The sequence below is a fragment of the Harpia harpyja genome, chromosome 20 (assembly GCF_026419915.1).
Source record: "Harpia harpyja isolate bHarHar1 chromosome 20, bHarHar1 primary haplotype, whole genome shotgun sequence".
In the NCBI taxonomy this organism is placed as follows: Eukaryota; Metazoa; Chordata; class Aves; order Accipitriformes; family Accipitridae; genus Harpia; species Harpia harpyja.
The window spans coordinates 21,901,495-21,923,782 of record NC_068959.1 but is presented as its reverse complement, the minus strand read 5'-3'; the positions used below and the strand labels follow the sequence as shown (position 1 = coordinate 21,923,782).

Genomic DNA, 22,288 nt, shown 5'->3' with positions numbered 1-22,288 from the left:
TTCCATTCTCCTCAGTCTGTTTTTCGAAATATATTGAGTATCTCTTGAATGAGCACCTGGGAAACCAAATCCTTGAGGCTAGGTTTCCCTTGAGTGTACAGGCCAATTGCAGGGAGGGCTTGGTCAGATGAGAGCAGAGAGCTTTGTCTTTATCACTTCACTTAAAAACATTGACCTGGCAATGTCAGCCAGAGCAGGTCTTCACATGAAGACGCTTCAATTCCATTTGCTAGAGGTATGGGGACACCAGTCTTTCACTTCTGGATCCTAAATTGTCTTCTTGGGTCCCTGAGGTGGAGGGACATGCACTAGCTGAAGCTGGAGAAACTTCTCCTCTGGTTTTTGCATGCCTGATCCACCAGGATTGGTGTGTATCCCCCAGCAGTTCTTCCCTGCTGCAGAAAATGTGTGCATTTTGTGGTCAGGTGTTTCAGAGAAAGTGGTGCTGCTAATGCTAATACACTTAAATAAACTTTAAAATTGAGGATTTTTGGCATCCCTTTTTTGTTGACCTGTTGTCCTTTTCCTCATCCATTCTCAATGTCATCACAGAACCGCACACATCCTGTTCCCAGTCTGCAGTCGTCTCTTCTCTGTCATTCGTCTTTCACTTTCATGCGTTGCTGTGACACCCATGGCTGGACTGTGATTCTGTCGGCATTATGTGGCACCACATGGTTTGTTCATAGTGATTGCTGCTGTAGAGTGACGATGCTGCTGATGAAGACGTGGTGTTTGTAGAGCATAGAGACACAAACGGACAAGTCCTGCTCCAGGATCTTACCTTCTAAAATACAAATTGTAGTGTGCATTCTCTTATTTTCTTTCTGTCACTGTCGAGATGGTTTTGTGCAACATGAAGATACTGTGTTACTGAGCATCAACTTTAATGAGATGTTAGGAGCCAAGCTAAGTTACTATCAGCAGGTCATTTAATTTTTACTTTTGCAGCAGTGACACACAACCTCACACTTCACTGCTTCACATAGCAGAGCTGTCAGCTCAAGACAGAGAGGCTAAATCTGCATTTCTGATGAGCTGAAACATTCTCCATGCAATTCAGGTGAAGGCTCAGGACAGTCAGACATGCCATAGTCAGGGTCCCATACTGACATGATCACCAGAACAGAGACTGTGATTTGAGCCTTGAGTGAAAAATTTTGTCATTTAGGTAATAGGTTAAAAAAAAGCCATAGTCTGATGGCTTTGCTCTTTCTCCCTCCTCTATGATTCAAAGGGAACGATTTATGCTTGGAAAAAAAGTCTTTGTAGCAAAAAAACATAGCTGGTGAAGAATCTTTGAAAAAATTGGCTTGATGGATGGGTCCATGGTGAAAACTGACCTCCTGCCCAGCCTTATTTTTTTTTGGTAAAAGTAGTTTTTGCTGGGTAGTAGCAAAATTCTTGCCCAGTGCCATCTGTAACCAGGCCATGATCCTAGCTGGTTTTCCTGATTCTGATAAAATCTCTGAAACTGCTGTCTGAAGGAAAGAGCTGTACAGCTGGAAGCCAGGTCCCAGAGGTGTGCAAGAGCAAGAAAACTTGTCTGCCATAGTTGCTGATGCCTGGAATAGGGCATCCGTGCAAGGGAAACACATCACTGAAGGAGGTGTTTCACCCCAGAGTGAGTTCTTTCCCCATGCCAGCTCTACCTGGTTCCTTGTAGTAAGACACAAGGAGTATAAGGTCAGCTAGCACCCAAAACTCCCTCCATGAGCAGGTCCCAGGCCATACAGGCTCTGGCTCTGAGGAGGTGCAGCCGGCTGATGAAGCTGCTGTGGCACAGTAACTTTCAGTCCAAGTGATAGCCATGACCTGTTGTTCCTGGTCCACACCACCATGGAGATGGAGTCTGGGAGAGTCTCAGCTGCCTGCGTCTCTAGTGAATGGTGGGACATTGCCTTCCTGGCAACTCCATCAGCACCCTGAGCACCTCATGAAGCCAAAGGCCAGCGCACAAAAAGGGATGGAAATGTGTTTCTTTAAACTGTAGCTTTGCAGCACGGGCATGAAGCAAGCTCTGCTGATTATGTTTTGCATCTTCATGCCAGGGCTGTCATTCTCAGCCCTTGTTTAGCAAATCTTTCTTCATTCCCATTTTGAGAGTTAGATAAACATTTTTCCTAGCACTATTTTTTTCTTTCAAAAATGCTTTTTCCTTCCTAAAATGGCAAGCTGAAGTTGGTCTAAGTATTCAGTTATCTGGAATGTTTCATTGCTTCCCCCTTGCTTTTTTGCTAGAGGCTAGACCCAGGGGTTTCTGGGACCAGACCTGTTTCTCTTCTCATTTTATATTCCATTGTTTGGTAGTACTGGGGATTTCATACAGTCCATTGAAGGTATTTAGTGTGGCATGGTGCACCATGCCAAGCACAGCAATCATGGCATGAGTTTTATTGCCTAATCTATATGAAAAAATATTTCAATGAATATTAAAGAAGGCACAAACCCCAATAACTTTAACATTAACACATAGTGTGGAGGCACGAGGACATCATTCATAGATGCTGAACTAAAATGCTCATGGCAACTGTGCACTGAATTCTTCTCTCAGTCATCCAGCTGGAGAACCAAATTGCCTCTGCTGACCTCAGTGGACATTGCTGGATGTCACTGAGAAGAGCATCTGCTTGGTGTAGCCACAGAGGAAGAGGTGTCCGTACCTTGCAATTGCTGCCTAGGTGCAGTTCAGTTACACTGCAAGCAACATCCTAGCATTTCCTTGGAGCTTTGATTAATGTGAATGAATTACCTCACTTCCAGCATGGTCCGGGTTTTGGTGAAAGTGACTGACTTTTCTGGTTTGAAAGGTGGTCCATGACAAATGGTGATATTTGAGAGAAGCAGCAGCATGCTGCTTGAATTTTGTGTGTGCATCTGAGTTACCTGGTGCAATGGAATTAATCTCTTCTTAGGGTTTCATTAAAAATCCATAACTGTAATTGGTTACTGTATTTTAATTACTCCACTCCCTTTTCTTTGTCTAATGCGCTGTCACTTTTCCATCCTCATTCTGCTTTTTGACCGTTTTAGGATGTCCCTTTCAGCACCTACATGCTTTGGGGCCTGTTGCTCGGTGGTTTCTAGCACACTGCCGAGCTCCAGGGCATGCAGCCGCTGCAAGGAAAAGGCATTCTGAGTCCGTCAGAGCAGAGAGCCTGTGATGAGAGCATCACAGGGCATGCATGTACGTGGTGAGTGGGGGATGTTTGGGGACTTCCTTGGTAAGCTACTAAGTTGCTGAGAAGGGGGGATCTGCTGGAAGGGAGAGGAGAGTCGTGGGGCTTTTTGAGATCAGTCACCGAGTTATGCTGCGGGAAAAGAAGAGAAGGCGAGAAGTGTGTCTGAGCGCAGAAGGGGTGAGGTACTGAGCAAGAAAGGGCAAAGCTGCAGAGAGACAAAAGGCGTGAAGGTCTCGAGGGGTAAGGTTGGGCCAGCTGGTCTCAGGTTTGGGGCAGCTATTAGAGATGGGCAGTGGATTGATAGGAGGTCTGACCGAGCCCTGTTCTCCATCTTACCCACATGCAGTGCTGGTTCCTGTGCAGCCAGACGCATCCCGGGTGCTGGAGCCCATTTGTAACTGGTTCCTTTCTCTCCATTTGCAGAAGCTGAAGAGCTCTACCAGAAGAGAGTTTTGACCATCACGGGAATCTGTGTTGCCTTGCTTGTGGTGGGCATCGTCTGTGTAGTAGCTTACTGTAAAACCAAGTGAGTATGGGTGGTTAACAGACAATAACTGGCCAGAGGTTACTGAGTGGTTCATGCTTCATGCTTTCATGCTCTTCACCCAAATGCTATTTTAAGGTGATGCTGTGCTATGGTATTCCCAGGAAGGTCTCATGAAGGAGGCCAGTGAAGCCATCTACCAGGCTGTGCCTGAGCAGGATGTTTTCTTGGGACTATTTGCTTGTCCCCTGAATCAGCATCATCCTGCCCAGCCAGGTGATGCTGTGTTACCGGGAAAAGCTGGCCCCCAAGCCAGCACCTCATCTCCTGACAGCAGAAGCACATTGGGCTGCTGTGCAAGAGCTGTGGGCTCAGCTATGTACATTTCAGGGACTTTCAGAGCAATTGTGATGGAACAAGAGGCTTAGGGACCTCCTTTATGGCTAGCCTTCCCTGCCTGGACAGCACTTTTTTCCCTACTTAGCCTGCACCTCACCTCAGTTCAGGGTGCCGCTGGGACACAGGGTGGGGGTCTTTTGGAGTGGATACCCTGACAGGGGCACAGGTAGACTTTGCCACTTTGTGCTTAATGCAGGACAGGTCATGTGCCTTGCCACCAAGGCCAAGCCAGGATCTGCTTCCCCTTTTCCTTCTCCCTGCTTTTCTGCTCTGCTCCCAGCGCCATGGTGCCTCTGGCTCCACTGCATTGTGCTGGGCCTTGTCTTGCAAAAAGAGACCCTGGACCCAGCTTTCCAAATTGACCATGATGAGAAATGTTCACCTTTTTTTGAAAAAGCAGCAGAAGGTGGCAAATGTTGAATGCATTGTTTCTTCCTGTTTGCAGCTTTCCAGAAACACCATTGAAATGTCAGCTGTGCCTGAGACTTGCCTTCTCTATCATCTGCATCCCCCAGGTGTCTCTGGGGGCAGACAACCCCATGAGATAAGTCTTCCTAATAGATTTTTCCCTTTCTGTTTTAAAGGAAACAAAGAAAACAAATGCATAATCATTTACGGCAGAACATGTGCCCTGCCCATCAGAACAGGAGCCTTGCGAATGGGCCAAGCCATCCACGTTTGGATCCTGAGGAAATCCAAATGGCTGATGTAAGACCTTTTGTCTCCATCTCCCTGCATGTTACTGACTGCCTATTTTCCACCAGGGATTTGACATGGATGTGTATGCTTACACCCCTGTGTGCATGTGGTGAGGAGCAAAACACTAACAAACTTGAAAAAAAGATGAGATTCTGCATAGAAACATTTCCAAAACCAACATCTGAAGAGAAATGTGATTTTACTTTGAAGCACAGGATGAGGTTAGAGCACTTGGGACAGGCTTGTTTTGATGAATTAAGTGTGATCCTGTTTTCCTCTGAGAGAGATGTTCCCAGTGTTTCCTGTTTATTAAGCTATCCCATCAAACCCTGCTTTGCGGCATGGCAAATGTGATCGGTACGGCGGTGGCTGGAGCAATTGTGCTGAAGCATGTCTGATCTGGTCAGCACCGTGTTAGCCTACCTGCCTGTACCAAGAGTTGCATTATGGGCAAGGTTGGGCATCCTGGTGGGGTGCCAGTGTCATGCCAATGAAAATGATCTAAGAATTCAGGACCAGATCCAGAAGGGTGGTTCAGCCACTCTCGTGGCTTCAGTCACGTGAGATTCCCATCAAACTTTGTGATCACAGTAGGACCATCAAGGTGCTTAAGTGCCTTGCTGGACCAAGGCGTTGAAAGGGGTCAGGAAAAGGGAGGGGGGAGGCAGAGCCAAATGAAAAGTACTGGTGGAAATGAGTACAATGAATCAGTTACAAGCTCTGCTGGGTCACCCTTTGGTTGTTAAAATTTAGCTAGGTTGAATCCCAGCCATGAAGGAAGAGGGAAAGGGAATTTCTAAGAACCACAGCCCTCTGGCCCCAAAGTACTGACTCCCCCGAAGAGTTAGTGTCCCTGTGAAAAGTAGTGCTTGTTGTTAGACGAAGGAATATCTCAGCATAAATATTTGGATTACATCTGGTGTTTCTGTAGGACTCATATCTCTCGCAGATCTCATGTGGTTTTTTTGCTGGTACTGTGGTGGGTGTATAACCTCCTGTGAGCAGAGAGGTTTTTCTGCTCAGTAGCTACACATGGCACTACTGTCCTCGGGGGAACCCGTTGGCTCTTCATACCCTCCTGCAGTCCCTTTTGCCATGGCCCTTCTCCAGTGTTCAAAGTGCAGGGGCAGAGAAGAGCCTCCAGCCTCCTTGTCTCTTTCTGTGGGGTGCGGAGCTGCTGAATTCACTCAGTCCTCATCTGGTTTCACTGGAAATAATCAAGACAGCTGAATTTGGCTGTGGCAGCATTGGCAAGCTGGTGGCTGATCTGTGTGATTCTTCATATTTTACAGTATATTTCTAAGAATGTTTCTGCCACTGAGCATGTGATCCGAAGGGAAACAGAGACAACTTTTTCGGGAAGTCACTCCTGCTCCCCGTCTCATCACTGCTCCACAGCCACTCCAACATCCAGCCAGAGGTGATGTATACCATTTTCCCCTGAACTTTCTCCTGCTGCTTGCCTTAGGATGCTGTGAGACTCAAAGCCAGTAAAAGGTTTTCCTTTCACCTCCCTTTCTGTTTTTACTTGATGTTTGGTACTACACTGGCATACAGGCCATGTCGACACTGCGGGTCTTTGCTGGCACAGCTAGTTAGTGAGAGGTGTGGAAAGGTGTGAACCTTGACCTGCAGCGAGGTGCCAGCAGAAACCTGCAGCGCTGACATAGCTGGAAACTAGGAGGAAATGAAGTTGTGCTTTCATGCTTCGCACAGACACAAACAGGAGGATGCATCTTGGAAAGGTTTTGCAAGTTGTGTTTACAACCACACTGGACACCTGCAATAATTCATTAAGCACACACAGGTTATTCATTTCATGCTTGATATATTTAGAATGTATTTGCCTTGTGGAAGGCAATGTACACAAAATATCACAAAATGTTTTGGCCAGTTCCTCAAAGTTAGGGTCTGGCTTGGGAGTCACAGTTTTTCACCAGAAAAAACACTCCTGTGCAATTTATCACAGTCCAGAAAGTTGTGTTAGAATCTTAGCCTCTGAGGTGGTGGCACCTCTTTCACTGGAATTCTTTTTGAACCTCTCAGGAAAACTGGGGCTAGCAGGAAAGTACCAATAATTCTTGCTACACAGGATGAGGCATAATTTTTTTTACATTTCAAAATAGCCATTGGGGGGAAGAGCAGCATGGCTCAGAAACTGAAGTTCTCACAGTTTTTGAGAGCATTTAAATTACAGATGGAGCTTCCCTAATTTTATGATGTCCAGAAAAGTCCTTCAAATGCTCTGGAGAAAGTCCTGTGCTGTTTTGAGTTTGGATGTTCAGGTTCTTCCTCTTACATAGCTCTTGTGCTTCTTCCAGTAAGTGATGGTGTTTCCCTAGGAGAACACTTGCCTTTGAAAAGTGACTGCAAGGTTCAGGGGGCACATATCTGCAGCCTGTCAATGATGTATAGATCACATCATTGCAATGACTTTGTAAAGCAAAAGATGTCCTGGCTTATTTACTTCATTAGCCCAATGTGTTTGTCTCCATTCGTCCAGGAATCAATGAATCCTTTCAGCTAAATCTCAAAGATGGCTCCTGGCACGTTTCTTCAGGGTTCAGGCATTCATCAAGGATGAGCAAGTACTCTCGGTGTACAATGCATCAGATCAACTTCAGATATTGAACTTAGGTTTTCAGGTTAATTCCTCCCCAGACTCCTCTGGCTAGACCTCCAACAAGTAGAGAGGGAGCCAAGAATGACTTGCTGGGCTGGAACTGACTGCCTTTGTCCTGGGAAATCCTACCTCCGGTGAGCTAGATGGTTTTCCAGGTTTTTTTCAATTTGTACGCTGCAGCCCAACCCTGGCTAGGACTGTGCAAGCTTGAGCCAGGCGCACAGAGGCTCCTGTACCTGCAGAGCTGCACCTTGCTGGCCTTCCATGCTCACAAAGTCCTGGGACCCTGGGGCCATCTCTGGGCACCTCCTGAAGATGCAAAGGTGTGTCTGGAGGGCAGCATTAACACATGACAGCTCTGGGGCGGCACCTAGCTTGCATAGCCTCTGATCCTGGCTACCTGCCACCTAATCTTCCTGAGTCAAGTACAGTGAGCAGGTGTTTCTTGAAGTCATGCCAGAGGCAAACTACTGGCATAATCAGGCTCCATTTTACTTGATCAGCACCTCTAATGAGGACGCTGTTTGAAGTTATAAATGAGTGTGGTGGTTGCAGCCGAGCGTGTGCCCTGGAGCCATCGATAATTAACAAGTTCTTGGGAAGTCTTAATGAGGCTTGCTCTCCTCTTCAAACCCCCACCCAAAATCCTCTGCTGGCACAGCTCCATCTGGTGCAGTTTGGGACTTCAGAGCTGTTGCTCTAATGGATCACATATTTCTGCTCTGGAGAGGGGTCAGCCTGGTGGCCATGGTGTGGGTGGGCCCCCAGTGTGTGCATGGCCCCATGCATCCCTGGTGAGTCCTTGCGGGATGCTGCCTTTGCACCAAGACTAGGGCAGGTGGAGCTCCAAGTGCTCAGCAAGGTCTTGCCAACATATCATAGTTTTTGTCTAGCACTTTGAAAGTGTTTTGCTGCCAAAATCTTTTATAAACCGGTGGAAACTGAACATCTAGATCTACCTTTGGTATGCTTTTCTCTGCTGATGATGAAGTAATTTTGAGTGGGTTTTTTTCTGGCTCCTTTCTGGTAGCATTTCTGAAGGGGCTGTCACTTGGCAATGCAGATGGCACATTTGAAGATCCTTTGCGGGCTTGCCTTGGCACGGCCAGTGCGTTGCTCCACACCCAGAACACTTTGCAAGCACAAAGCAGAATTGCCCTGGCCTCCCTCCAGAGGCTGTCCCAGCCGTCAGGAGGTGGTGTGATAAATACACTGGCTTGCCTTTCTTTACCCTCTAATCATATCTCTAAGAAGTTGCAAAGAAAGGCAAATCAAAGCCAGGGTTGGGAAGCTGGGCATCCCTGGCCAGATGTATCCTAGTGAGAGAGAAAGGGAATGCCAGTGCAGAGCAGAGTGTGAACTGTGCCTACATGCAGCTCTTTGGAGAAGACGTTGGTGGGGATTCCTTGCTCACTGTCCATATGGGGTTTGCTCCACAGACATGAAAGCCACACCTGGAGCTTGGAGCGGACGGAGAGTCTGACTTCAGATTCCCAGTCTGGGATAATGCTGTCCTCGGTGGGAACCAGTAAATGCAACAGCCCTGCGTGTGTGGAGGCACGGGCTCGCCGCGGGGCCGCCTTCTGCATCGAGGACTCACGGAGGCCCATGACGCAGTATCGTGACTCAGTGGATTCTCTGCGGGACTCACCGCACAGCGAGAGGTCAGAGCCCACTGCTTGGTGCCGCCCTGGCAGAGCAGAGGCGAGCCATGCCCTCTGTGCTGGACACAAAAATGTTTGCCTCTGCCCAGTCCTAGAGCAGCAGTCCTGTGGTAGTACTGGAGAAACTCCAGCTCTGGTCCTACCAGAGCAAGCCACTACCCCAAGAGGCCACTCTGGTAGGCGCAGCAGCAAGCACTACACTCTGCTTACCTGGTGGCAGCATAGGTTTGGAGCACAGGGATGAGAGGAGTGGAAACAGTCAGCAACTGGTGAAGAAAAACTGGCTGAGAGAACACCCTGGGCAGCTCGGTCAGCTGGCAGCTCAGGCAGGTTCTGGCCTTCAGGTATATGGGGTAAAGATGTGCATCCTCAGCATAGTCCTGGATGGCCTGGTGAGCAGGGGTGCTGTATGTGGGCACAGCCTTGAGACAGGGCTCTGTATGACCCAGCCTTCGGGGGAACACAGCTGCAGAGCTAAGACACCATCAGCCAGTAAGAGGCAGCAACAGTCATCCTCTTCCCGAGTGTGGTTCCTTGTGGTGCAGAAGCACATCTCCACCCTTGCTCCAGCCCTTTGTGTGTAGCTGTGGGCGGCCATGTGGCCGCTTTGGGGCAGTTATCCTTCAAGGCAGTGGGACTCGTCCATGGGGCAGAGGAGTAAGGCAGCATCTCCTGCTCTCTCATTCCTGTCCCTGGTCCATTCAGACAGGCTGACCCAGCTCGTACAGATGTCTCATACTTCACAAGAGACATGGGTAAAAAGTCACTGGGTGAGCCAGGCAGCCTGAAATGAGCAGAGACACCAATTGGCACTATGGAGAGGAAATGAAATCTGCTTCTCAGAAAGAGGTCATGCTGGATGAAGGGCTGTTTGGAGAGGCGCTAGACCAGACCTGCGTTGCCACACTGATGTTGTTACTAGAGAAGATGAAAGTGGTAGATGCCTTTTTGAGATGGAAGACTTTTGCTAAGTCAGAGGAAGCAATGCCCAGGCTTTCCTCATCTGTGGCCTGAGCAGGGGGAGGGCATTTTGGGGACTTTCCTTGGCGACAAGCCTGGCAGCTCCAGAGGGAACAGAAAGCAGTTGGCAGGCAGATGAGAGGCAGGGAAGTCTTGACTCAGCCTGCTGGGAAACGCTGCAAGGTTTGCAGCGATGCAGGGTGGGAATTGCACGCCGAGTCCGTCGGGTGAGGCAGTCCTGGGATGCACAGTGCATGGTGCCCAAGTGCCCACTGAAGCCCAGCGGCTCATCGTCCCTCGGCACAGCGGTGCAAGGTCCCTCCTCCTGGTTCCTCAGGAGATGCCGAGCTCCAGAACCAGGTGTACTGGAGGCCTCGTGGGTCCCTGCATCAGGTGTTCAGCAGAGCGCGGGTGCAGCTGGAGGTTTTTGGGGTTGTTTGGTGTCCAAACGGAGGTGTTGCTTTTTTCAGGTACGTGTCGGCCCTGACCACACCAGCACGCCTGTCGCCTGTCGACTTCCACTACTCGATGGCTGCACAAGTGCCCACCTTTGAGATCACCTCCCCCAACTCGGCGCATGCCGTCTCCCTGCCGCCGGCGGCCCCCATCAGCTTCCGTGTGGAGGAACAGCAGCCCCTCCTGCGGCGGTACCAGCTCCCCTTCCAGGACACGCAGAGGTACGACAGCTACTACCAAAGGAAGACCTACCTAAATGACAGCATGGGGAGCCTGCCCTCCAGCCCCTTCCGCATCACGGAGGATGACGAGTACGAGACGACGCAGGAGTACGTCACAGCGCTAGAGCAGCCAAAGAAAACAGCCAGCAGCAACAGGCGGTGGAAAAAATCCAAACTGAACGGGCACATCCCTCACAGAGCCAGAGCCGTCCGGGACTCCTTCTCCTTGAGCAGCGCCTCTTACAGCGAGTCTGACGAGGAGCTGGTGGCCGAGAGCACCCCATTCCTAAGCACTCAGAACAATGAGGCGACGCACACAGAGTCGCCCCCGCTCCATCGGCCAGGCGACAGCCGGACTCACTACTCCTGCAGCAGACACAGCGCTCACGGGGAGAGCGGGCGCAGCAGCCTGGCACACACGACGCCCAAACCGGACCCAGATCCTCTCTAGGCGCCTCCCAGACTCACGCGCCCGCAGACGTAACCCGCATGGAGGAGGCTGAGGAGGGAGACAAGACAAAACAAAACAAAAATAAATATTTTTATTTTATATAAAAGAGGGAAAAATATAACAAATAAAATGTTTTATTTTCATTTTAGCAAAGTTGTCTTATAATAGCTAACGACAATGACTTTTTTATAGGGAATCTCTATTTATATGTAATGTCTTGATTTACAGCTTCCGAGAAAAAAAAAGTAAAAAAAAAAAAAAAGAAGAAAAGAAAACAAACAATAAAGTTAAAAAAAAAGTGGGCCAATTTTTGACTACTTAAAAATAGAAAACAAAACTATCGTGGTGCCTTTTGCTGTATGCTAGTGCTGGGATTCATGCCGAGGATTCTGTTTCAGTAGCATTTTTAAGATCATAGATTTTTGTTTGGGAGACAACCTGTCACAAGGGCGCTCTTCCGTTGGAAGAAAACAGCCTTGTCACTTTGCCCTGTACCCTGCTATTAATGATCTTATTCTTTAAGGTATCGTTTAAACACACATCAAGAACATGAGTGGGAGCATTTCCATTATCATGTCTAATGGGGATCTGTCTTGCCCTGTAAAATACTTGTATTTCTGCTTAAATCAGGAGAAAAAGAAACCCAACAGCATCGTACTGAAATGCAGAAATAATGTTTCTTTTGCCACACAGGTAGGAAGAGAAAATGAAATCGTGCAGCAGCAGCCCTTACAATATAGCTCTCAACCTTTGGCCATTTCACCTGTGGGTCTGAAGTTGGGTTGGCACAGGTTTGTAGTCAAACAAGGCAGACACCCATATGAACGTGGTGAAACAATACCCCGTTACGTACGGTTGAATCCAGTTCACTGAAGCCAGCCCTGGCAGGCAGACGGCACTGCACGGTGGGCCCAGCAGGGCAGTCTCCATTCAGCTGCGGTGCCCTGTGGCTGCGTTGCCATACTGGTGCCGTGCTGGCCGCGGCGTCCCCTTGATGGAGCGGTGTTGCTGCGGTGCGGTGTTGGCCGTGGTGGTGCGTGCCATGGTGCCGTAGGGCTGCCGGGGCTGTGTTGTCCTGCGTGCCGTGCTCGGCCACGGTTCAGGCGGTTCCGGGAGGACGCCCAGAGGGCAGCCCCGGGGCGCAGCACGGCCACGGCTTGCCCTGGACGCCGTGCCAGGCAGCTGCCGGCCGTGCTGCCCTGGGGTTTGGCAGGAGCCCAAGCGCTTTTGGCTCCGCTTGTTGCCCCGGCATTGGCTGGGAAGGGCCCTGCGTGGGGCAGCCCAGCGAGCAGATTCTTCTGTACCGCCGTGCCATATATTGTAAAGACAGACAGTTGTTACCGTCACATCTTGCCATCGATGATGGACGTCATGTTTCCGAACTCGGAGCAGCTCTGGCCATTGGCTCTGTGGCGCAAAGAGACAGTCCTGCGTGTCCAGGCGGCAGAGCATCCCCTGTGGAAGTGCCCCTCTCTCCTCAGTTCTCTGCAGCAAACCTGTTTACATTGTAGCCTGACTTTTTCTTTTTGTATTTTTACTTCTGCATGTCCTTTGCATTTCAGATACTGTAGATTGGATGCATGGTGAAGCTGTGACTGAGAAGATAATACAACAATTGACAGTGTATTTCATTTAACTTTTAGCAATAAAGTAACTAAACCCTCTATTCCTCACCCATGATGGGGTCAGATAGAAAACTCTGCTAATTTGTCATAAGATGATTGTCAAAGTTTGCTCTGGATTGTCTGAATGTCAGAACTCTCGACTGTTTAACACTTGAACATTTTTTATATTATAAATAAAATAAGAAATAACAAGCTGTGGGCTGCATTAATCTCAGGCAATTTGGGGGTAAATGGGCAGCTGTGACAGGTACCATACACAAAATCAGACTGGTTGAGGTTGGAAGAGACTTCTGGAGGTCATCTGGTCCAACTCCCCTGCTCAACCAGCTCACCCCGAGCCAGTTGCCCAGGACCGTGCCCAGTCAGGTTTTGAATACCTCCAGGGATGGCGACACCACAACGTCTTTGAGCAAACTCTGCCAGTGCTTGGTCACCCTCAAAGCAAAAAAGTGTCTTCTTGTGTTCAGACTGAATTTCCTATTTTTTAATTTGTGCCCATTGCCTCTTGTCCTGTCACGGGGCACTACTGAGAAGAGTCTGGCTCCCTCTTCTTCATTGCCTCCCATCAGGTATTTATACACATGGATAAAATCCCCCTGAGCCTTCTCTTCCCCAGGCTGAACAGTCCCAGCTCTCTCAGCCTCTCCTCATATGAGAGATGCTTTGGTCCTGTAAACATCTTTCTGCCTTTAGAGGCCCAGAGGTGGGTGTTTTTCTACCTGGCATGGACATTTGACCTTCACGGCAGGGCTCAGGAGTGGAGGCTCACTGAGGTGAGTGGATGCTACCCACATGTCTCCTGGGGGGATGCCATTTCTTCTCCACCTGGAGACCGGGAGATCCCCCTTCATCCCACCTGTGGAAGCTTTCTGTTGTGCCAAGAAGGGCCAAGATGCAAGGCACATACTTCACATGCTGGCACCAATTTCAGTGACTTTTGCAGTAGAGTGGAGATGTGTTGGGTCCAATTCTGCAAGTGCTGTGCCACCATGCAACATCTGCCTACCCACAAAACAGGTCTCTTCTTCAGCTCTCCCATGGCAAGTCTGTGTCTCTGGCTAGCCCCCATGTAGGGGAATCACAGAGAATATGGCGTATTCACAGGAAGCACAGTTCCTGAGGTTGGACCTGTGGCTCAGTCCAGCTCAGACCACACTCCTTTGTTCCTGCTCAGTGAGATGAACAGGTGCCCAAAAGTCCCAGCTGAGCTCACCTATTAGGAGAGGGATCTGCTACACACTGGTCTGAGTCAACCCCATAGGAATGCACAAAGCCATGAGAGAAGTCCCTGGTCCTCACAATGATGCCCATGCTGAAGGCCAGGCTAAGCACACCCACAGCCTGGGCTCCTTCTGCTCCAACACCCCCAGGATGCCCATTGCCTTGGAGCTGACCTGACTGGGTCACAGGCCACCCCTAACATCCATTGCACGTGCTGTGGGGAATCCAGCCAGAGAGAGGGCTCAGCACTTCACCCTGAATAAAGGCATCTCAACACTGATTTCCCAGAAGGTTAAAGGCTAAAGGATCCTGTCCTCCTGCCACGGGGCCCATGTGACCCAACAGCAATGTGTAAAGGAGGTCTTAGATGTCTAGGACTGGGGATAAAGGCAGTAGGGTCAAGTGCTGATTTGGGTGACATTTGCCATGTAACCTCTGGACACATCGTGTCCCACTTCTGCACAGCCCCAAGCCTTGCTGGATGAAAGCAGCAGTACCGTGCAGCTCTCCAGCTTCCTGCTACTCTTGGGACAGGCTGCGACTCCCCATTGCCTTTGGTCCCCCAACTTATCTCTTCCAGGAGCTTCTGGAGTGTGGTGAGATGGACAGGAATGGGTAGGAAGCACCTGACCCCCTGGAAAGGACACACGTGGGAGGTCACAGAGGGTGAGGATCCTTGGGGAAACCAGCCACATCATAGAAGAGAGATGGGGGGGCCTTTGGATTCCCAAAACAACCCCATGTCCCTGCCTGTCTGTCCTCAGCATCTGTGAGCTGGTGAGCTCTGTTCATGGAGAAGTCCACCCAGGGCTGGGACAGCAGCATCTGCATTACAAGGCGGCTGCAGCTCTTGGGCCTCCTGCTGCTGCGTTCTGGGCTGGGGTGCAAAGCAATGGTGTGGCCAAACCTTGGGGTGTGCTCGGGGTGTGCAGCTGTTTCACACCAGGCATTAGCATCGCAGTCTGCTCTCTGGGTCCCTCGGAAAGGAGCTGCAGGTTTGCCGAGTGCTGCCCTGTGCAGGGGGATGTTTTACTGCTCCATGGTTTGCACGGAACTGTGATGCTCTGTATCTGCTGAGACACCGCTAGCTCTGAGCTGTGGCAGCCTCATGATTTCTCGTGGTGATTTCTTGTTCAACATGCCCCTTGATTCCCATAATTGTGTTCTATATTTGGAGGCAGTTACACTACTTCAATTTTCTCTCCAACTGCCTCTGAAGGAAGCCTATATCTCTCTCCTTTTTCCCTGGCTGGTTTATTTTTAGACCCCTCATTTCCAGCCATGTGTATTCCTAGGGTTTGGCTGTAAATATTTTATAGCAGTTTTCACAGGTGGGGGGAGCCACCAAACCATCCTGCCAGCTCTGCTCCGCATGTATGATGCCTTTGCTGCCCTTCCCAGAGGAGAGGGAATTGTTCCGCTGACACAGATGGGGTGATGCAAGCAGGAGAGGAGCAGGATCCTGGCTTTGGGATTGCAAAGCCTCCACCCCCAAAAAAGTCTCTCTAGAATGAATATGGTGTCAGGTTGTGTCCAGAAAAAGGGACCTGGCAGGAAGGCCAGGCTGAACCAGCACTGTCAGGGGATGCTGTCTGAGACCCCAAGCAGCCATGCTGCCTGCTGGAGGGCCTGGCACGGACTGGGGCTGTGCCAGAAAGTACGTTTGGGTACCTCCAGGAGGAGAAAAAGCTGTGGCTGTTTAATTCCTCTGAGATGCTGCTCTTCTCTCTTAGTGGTGGGTGTCTGAGTCCTTCGTCTCCAGGCAGGGAAAGAGGGATTAAAAAAGCATTTTCCTCCTGGTCACAAGCTGAGGCTGTGGGTTGGTCAAACAAGGCATTTATGGGTCTTCTCAGTGCCCTCTTGTAGGTAAAATGCTCACCACATCTGCACATGCATATGCACCCAGATCACTACTTGCACATCAGGGCAAACTGCCGGTTGTCAATAAGCGCAAGTTTAACCCTCGTAGCTGTCTTGCCAAGGGCTGTTTAATGCTGGATGCTACCCCATTCCACATCCATTGGGTGGTGAGTCTCATGGCTCTGAGGCCCTTTCCTGGTGCCCAGAGGAGACTTTCAAGATCCTGCTTTTCCCTGCAACTTACTCCCAACCGAGGATGGCAGACTGGCACCTTCAAAATGGGGGACTGAGCTGCTCTTGGTGGCTTCCTCAAACACACCGGAGATGTCACTGCCTGCTGGAGGGCATGGTCAGAAAGGACAGGCTGAGGTACATAATATTACCTGGGATTTTGGAGAGCAAGAGTCGGGCCTGGCTTTCGCCCAGGCTTCCCCTCTGTGAGTCTGGGCACCAGACGCTTCATGTGAGTAACATCATCTTGGAGGTCTTCAGTGCAAGGGATATCTGTACAGTACCTGGCACAGCAAAGCACAGGATGCCTTGGAGAAACAGCCATGACACTCAATGTAGCCATGGGAACAGGTCCCAGAACATCTCCAACCACCAATGCAGATGTTGGTATCTTTCTCCTCCCATAAACCTCTAGGGTGCATGTGGACAGACAGACCTGGGATGCACCAGACCGAGGGAAGAGTTACCTGGATGCGTTCCCAAAGCAGCCCATCTGTCCACAGCTGCCCCACGGGTGAGCTAACCATCCAAAGCACGGGCAGGCCAGTGCTTTCAGCACCCAGGAGGATGGGTGGGCTGGTACCCCACTCATGGAAAGGCATTGCAATTTTCTGGTGCTGTGTGTCCATAGGAACCTCCCTTTCATGCAGCAGGCACTGATGGACATCTGTGTCAGCCTGGCCATCTAGTGCCATGAAGTCTGGGACCAGTCCAGCACATGGTGGAACTGTACTTCAGACCAATTCTCTTTACCAACAGATTCAGCTTTATTGTTATTCTTTTTTACATGATCCTTAGTGCATCATTTCAAATGAACTATCAAACTGTACAAAGAAACAGATAAAAGAAGAGGTGACAAAGTTGGGCAGAGGTTTTTAGTGTCATGAACCATCATGGAAAACAGTAGTCCATAGGCTGTCAAATGCTGAAGGTCCAAATAAATCTTATTTTCTTTGTTTAAAAAATGCTGCAAAATATAAACAATAAATGACTGTAATTAGCAGCTACAAGATCCTTCAAAACTGGAACTTGATTACTGTGAATGCATCTAGCAGAAAGAAAAGCAATTTGAGATAAAGGACCAAACCAAACAGTGAAATAAATAAATAAAGTGTGGGAGGACAGTCATGGCATTGAAATGCAGAGGAATCACTTCTAGCACAACAGTAAATAGTTGGACCACAGACAGCAGAAAGGAACAGAAACACAATTCCCCGCTTAAAAGAGTATAGCATGTGCATTGCAAAATGGAGGAAGTACAACATTGATGGGCAGGTGGAATTGCTCCTGCACACAAAGGTTCAGCTGGATCTGAAGCACGGCTCCAGTTGCGCCTCAAAGCCAAAGTGGCGGACACCATGGATGCTAAATAAGCAGCCACTTGGCCAGTTTGTCTGAACAAGCAGGTACAGGAGAGCGATGTTTCACAGCAAAGCCAGGTGGGCTTTCCATTTGAATAAAACAAGGAAGAACAAAAAAAAGATACATAGGCTACTGCAATTTTTAAAACATCCTGGTGGGCTGGTCAGACCCTCCATGGTCCCTAGTGTCTTCCCCAGGCAGCTTGCCTTCCCTTGCACACTGAGGTTAAAAACCTACATTAAAGTTTCCTTATATATATATATTTATTTATATATATTCATATGTATATATATATAAAAAAAGGATAAGGTGACAGAGGGCACTTCAGGCCTCTCCTGCCATGGGCAGATGACATTCCCACATGCTGTGCTGAAGATGTCTCTCGTTCGGTCGGTGACTAGCTCATGACACCCATCCCATCACGATGTGCTGAACGGTGCTCCTCTTGGGGGAGGGACATGCTCCCTGCCACTCTGTGCCCTTCTCTGGGAGTGCTGGTGGTGCCACAGACTGTAATCTCGGCTAGGTTTCCTGCACTGCCAGGAACTGTGGACATGAACCAGTGGGGACTCCAGGAAGAGAAGGAGGAGGAGAGAGAGGGCTAGTGGAGAAAAGAGCAACCTGGCCCTTGGAGAACCAGCATATCCCTTTGTTGTACAGGCTGCGGTAGGAGGGAAAGAAAAGCCACTGGTGCTGTTGGGGATGAAGAAGAGATGGCATGTCTATGATTCTGAAATGCCAGAGCGTTGCCAGAGAGTGTCAACTAAAGCTTCTTTGATTTCTTTCACTAGAGCAATCACCATGTTGTACAAGTCTATGGTTTTGCTCACGTAATTTCCTAGGTAAAATTGTGCTCATCGATCTAGTCCAGGAGCGCAAAGCATCGCTGGTTCATCCCCGCTGTGCACGCATTCCTTGTTAAGTGTTCTGCTCTAAAATGTCCTTTTCCACCTTACAGCTGATGGACATGTGCCCTTGGCTCAAGGAAGGGCTTGAATGTGTCTTCCGCAAAGCAATGTCATCAGCTTCCACCTTGAAGAAACTGGTTTCAATTCTCTCTAGGTCATCTGTCCCGACTTTTATCTTCATGCACAGCAGGTTGATGTATGTCTCATAGCGGCTCTTCTGCAGGGAAAGAGGGAACAGAGAGCCTGGGAACAGGGACAGGCCATGGCACGCATGAAAAGCAGAGGCAATGCATCTGCATCATGCAGGAAAACCCATCCTATATCGTCAGGATCCCACTAATCACACCCAACAAGTACTGTTTAACCACAGCACAATGCCTGGTCTACACAAAGCCTGCAAAGACTTATCAACCCATCATTGAAAGGGTTGAGGAGAAAGGGCAGGGTTGTGCAACACTCTCCAGTTGCTGTTATGGATCTTGAGTGCCACTCTGATTGTATAAGGCAGATACTGGAGGTGAAACCAGACCAACAGATCTGCTCTTTCCTGACTTAGGAGTTCCCATCGATTGATTCAAATACTTCTGCTTGCCATTGTTTCCATCCAGTGATTCACTTGTTATTGCTGAGTTGTGCCCCCATTGCTCCTCACAGAGCACAGCATAAAGGGAGGCATCTTCTCTCTGCCTGGCACCTTTATTCCAAGGCTACATGGGACCTCTTTTTATGGATTTGGGTAATACTCGTCCTTTCCCCTAACATCTCAGAGGCAGCCTATACTCACTTCTTTGTCAGCACAGAGAAACAAGCATTTCTAGAGCACATCTCATAAGACAGATGAGATGAATTATGCTCTGGAAGTGCCAACTTCTCCTTGCAGACTGAAAAGGCAGCCTAAAGAAAACGCTTAGATGGAGACTTCTCTGCAGGCATGCCAAACAAGTTGTCTGGAAAACAGGAGGCAGCAGCAAGCAACTATTTGAAGGGTTGGTACAAAGGCAAGGGAACCAGCAGCCAGAAACTGTGGCTTTGGAGAGTCAGGCTGGGTGTTACACAAAAGGGTGGTGCAGCCCTGGTATGCGGAAGGAGGTGGGACATTTCCATCCTTGGAGATTTCTGACTGTGCCACAAAATAACACACCCAGCCTGGGCTAATAGTGGGAATAATCCAAGCTCCTGCTTCCAGCAGGAGTAGAGGCCTCCATCAGTCCCTTCCCACTGACACCTATGTGGCAGGAATCACACTTTCTGTTCGACTCTCACTGGAACAAAATATCCAATTTCTCCCACAACTAAATGCTTCTTAGACTTTGCAGAAAGTTTAAACTTAGCTACACGCATCCTCAAAGAGTCTGTAATCAGCTGTAATGCTGGTTTTGGCTTTATTTACAGAAAAGGTTGCAGCAAAACAAGATTAATTCTCCCAGGGATTCCTTCAGCTTTTTATTATTGTTGCTGAAAAAGACTGATGCACACCAAGAACTGAACCACTTCCTTACTTAGGACCTGAGGAAATGTCAAGTTTCAGCACAGTAAAGGAAGATTTTATTTCTCTCATCAGTTTTCCCCTCCTCTGGTTAGAAATCACAGAGGGGAGGAAATGTCTGTTATTTCTTTTTTTAGCTTCAGTGCAAAACAGTGAGGCTTGCTGCCGCCCCAAGACACCCATCCAGCTTGTGAACCCTCTTCCTTGTCTCTACTTTCACACTCTCCCAGGCTCACAGCATCCACTCTGGAGTTCTTAGTTCTCCTCAATCAACCAAGGTATCATTTATCACAGAAAAGATGAAAGTTCCTTTACCTCAAATATTAGGTAATGTTCTTTGAGTCTGTATTCCTCAGCCTCTTTTGACTTGAGGCTCTTCTCTACAGGATGTAATTTATGCTCTGCTAATTCGTCTGCAATCTGCTTCATTTTATTTTCATGAGACCTCAGCTGTTCCTCCTGCCGAGAGAAGTATGTCAGGTATTAAAACGTAGGAGTGCAACACCCAAGTGCACCGCCTATCTGTTGATCTGGGATCTGTCTCCACAAAGATGTAAGCTTAGCTACTGTGCTGGAGACAAAGGTGTGCAGTACATTTGCAAATTCGTCTGATAAGGAGCAGCTGAACAACAGGTATTTGAGTAAGATTAAAACCCATGTATTGCAAGTGCCAAGAGTGGGTTTCTCTGGCACCTGGGCTTCTTCAGCATCATAAACACAAAATGCTCTGCATCCTTTAACAACCAGGCAGAACCAGAAGTGTCCCAAGAGCTGGTCATCCTGCTCTTTTTTTGAGGTAAAAGTACCCTCCCCACCTGGGCTCTGAGAAAGGTGACATCTGGCCACATCTGGTTCAGCAGATAGGAGCTGTATGTCTGCCCTGACATTTCAGGCTGTCCTTCCCTTTGCTGGGGGCCAGTAGCAATGCGTCCCTACTTTCTGGAAGTGCTAAGGCATGTTGGGCTTTCCCTGGACAGTGCAAACAAAAGCTACTCTTTGGGTGGCAGCTGCCCATTGCTCTTGGTTAACTGAGCCTTAGGCAGCCATGGACTGGTGCACCGTGCCCCCTTGCTTCCAGAAAACCTTCCCCACTGAGACTCAGACTCCCCCTTTGTCTGTGGCTTTTCGGCTTGAGAAACAACAGGGTGCCACTTCTGAGTGCCAGATTATAAAATAAACCAGGGCTGTTGCCAGCTGTTGTGCTCAGTAGCACCAGCTGTTTCAACTCCAGCAACAGAAAGGTGCTGGGATGTGATGGGCAAAGAGCAATAAGCAAGCCAGAATCAACAGCCATACAGGGAGGTATGTGTGCATAAGGTTGCTTTATAGCCACTGCAAAGGAAGCATTGGCCAGACAATCATCCTACGGTCTGTCCAAGTTGCCCACTCCACTCCCCTGTTCCTGCCCTGAGCACCTGAATGCGTCTATCAGGCAGGAGCTGGGGGAGCTGCAGATGGGCTCAGCCTGAGCTGCATGCTGAAGGGCTGGCTGAGTGCTGGGCGCCCCTCCATCTCTCACATGTTACCTGGCACAGCTTGGTCATGGACGAGGGCAAGAGCGGGCGGCAGAACTTCTTCATGGAGCAGATTGCAGCTGGGAAGGCTGGGGCAGAGAAAATGGCAGCAACAAGGTTGATTCGCAGGATCCAGGAGAGCATTTCTTCCTTACTTCTGTTATGGAGGAAGGGAGAAGAGAGAGGATGTCTGTAAATTCTCCTGACCCAGGACCAGCCAGCTCAGAACAGCCCTGGAGCCACCCACTCTCAGGAGACCCATCAGTGGCCTTGCTTTGAAGCCATTTCTGGGCCACCCTGAGTTGTGAACAGAGGAAAACCCTGGCCTAATTGGCTCCTTTACAGTGCCCTAATGATTTCAAGGCTGTTGTCTGCCTCTTGAAGCCCTGGCAGTCCTGCCTTCCTCATCAGCTCTGATTGCATTCCCTGAGGAGCTGGGGAGAGGTAGCATGGTGAAAAGGGCCAAGGATATCCTGCTCTTTGGAGAGTGGGAGGCAAACAACAGAGGTCCCACAGAGCAGGGTGGATCCCTCATTTGTGTCATTCATGGGACACTGCCCAGGGTCCCTCATCAGATCTGTTCAGGCACTGCTTCCCCCAGCTTTCAAGTGGGCTTTCACTGCACAAATTCAGATGTCAAGCTTTAGCTTGATGTTAGTACCCCAGCCCAACTTACAGACAATGTCACCTATCTCAGCAGGAAACAAGGAAAACATCAGACAGAAGATGACTCTTGGTGATGACACATGACACTTACTAGCAGAGCAACTTTCCTCTGCAATGGACTGAGGAAGAAAGAAGATCTAGCCTGGCTGGAGAGACTTCTTTAATGAGCTTTAGACAGTTTCGCCATCAAAAGCTGACGAGAGGAACCATCAGCTCCCTAGTTCAATGTACCACATAGATTTTCTTCCTTCCACAGACTGACAATAGAAGTTAGTA

The 22,288-nt window shown here is 49.1% G+C and overlaps 2 protein-coding genes across 11 annotated transcripts in view; one reads left to right on the top strand and one right to left on the bottom strand.

The window, feature by feature from the left end:
• NRG2 (neuregulin 2) overlaps window positions 1-12,956 on the top strand; it is a 172,723-nt gene extending 159,767 nt beyond the window's left edge. For all 4 annotated transcript variants that reach the window (XM_052816412.1, XM_052816410.1, XM_052816409.1 and 1 more), the window contains 5 exons: window positions 3,606-3,708; window positions 4,650-4,773; window positions 6,057-6,184; window positions 8,827-9,051; window positions 10,482-12,956. In XM_052816412.1, the coding sequence (XP_052672372.1) occupies window positions 3,606-3,708; window positions 4,650-4,773; window positions 6,057-6,184; window positions 8,827-9,051; window positions 10,482-11,139 (1,238 nt within the window). In that variant the 3' untranslated portion in view covers window positions 11,140-12,956. The remainder of the gene's footprint in view (window positions 1-3,605; window positions 3,709-4,649; window positions 4,774-6,056; window positions 6,185-8,826; window positions 9,052-10,481) is intronic.
• A 3,863-nt stretch (window positions 12,957-16,819) lies between these two features.
• PSD2 (pleckstrin and Sec7 domain containing 2) overlaps window positions 16,820-22,288 on the bottom strand; it is an 89,190-nt gene continuing 83,721 nt past the window's right edge. For all 7 annotated transcript variants that reach the window (XM_052816570.1, XM_052816573.1, XM_052816571.1 and 4 more), the window contains 3 exons: window positions 21,359-21,503; window positions 20,148-20,291; window positions 16,820-18,563 (listed from right to left, as the gene is read on the bottom strand). In XM_052816570.1, the coding sequence (XP_052672530.1) occupies window positions 18,357-18,563; window positions 20,148-20,291; window positions 21,359-21,503 (496 nt within the window). In that variant the 3' untranslated portion in view covers window positions 16,820-18,356. The remainder of the gene's footprint in view (window positions 18,564-20,147; window positions 20,292-21,358; window positions 21,504-22,288) is intronic.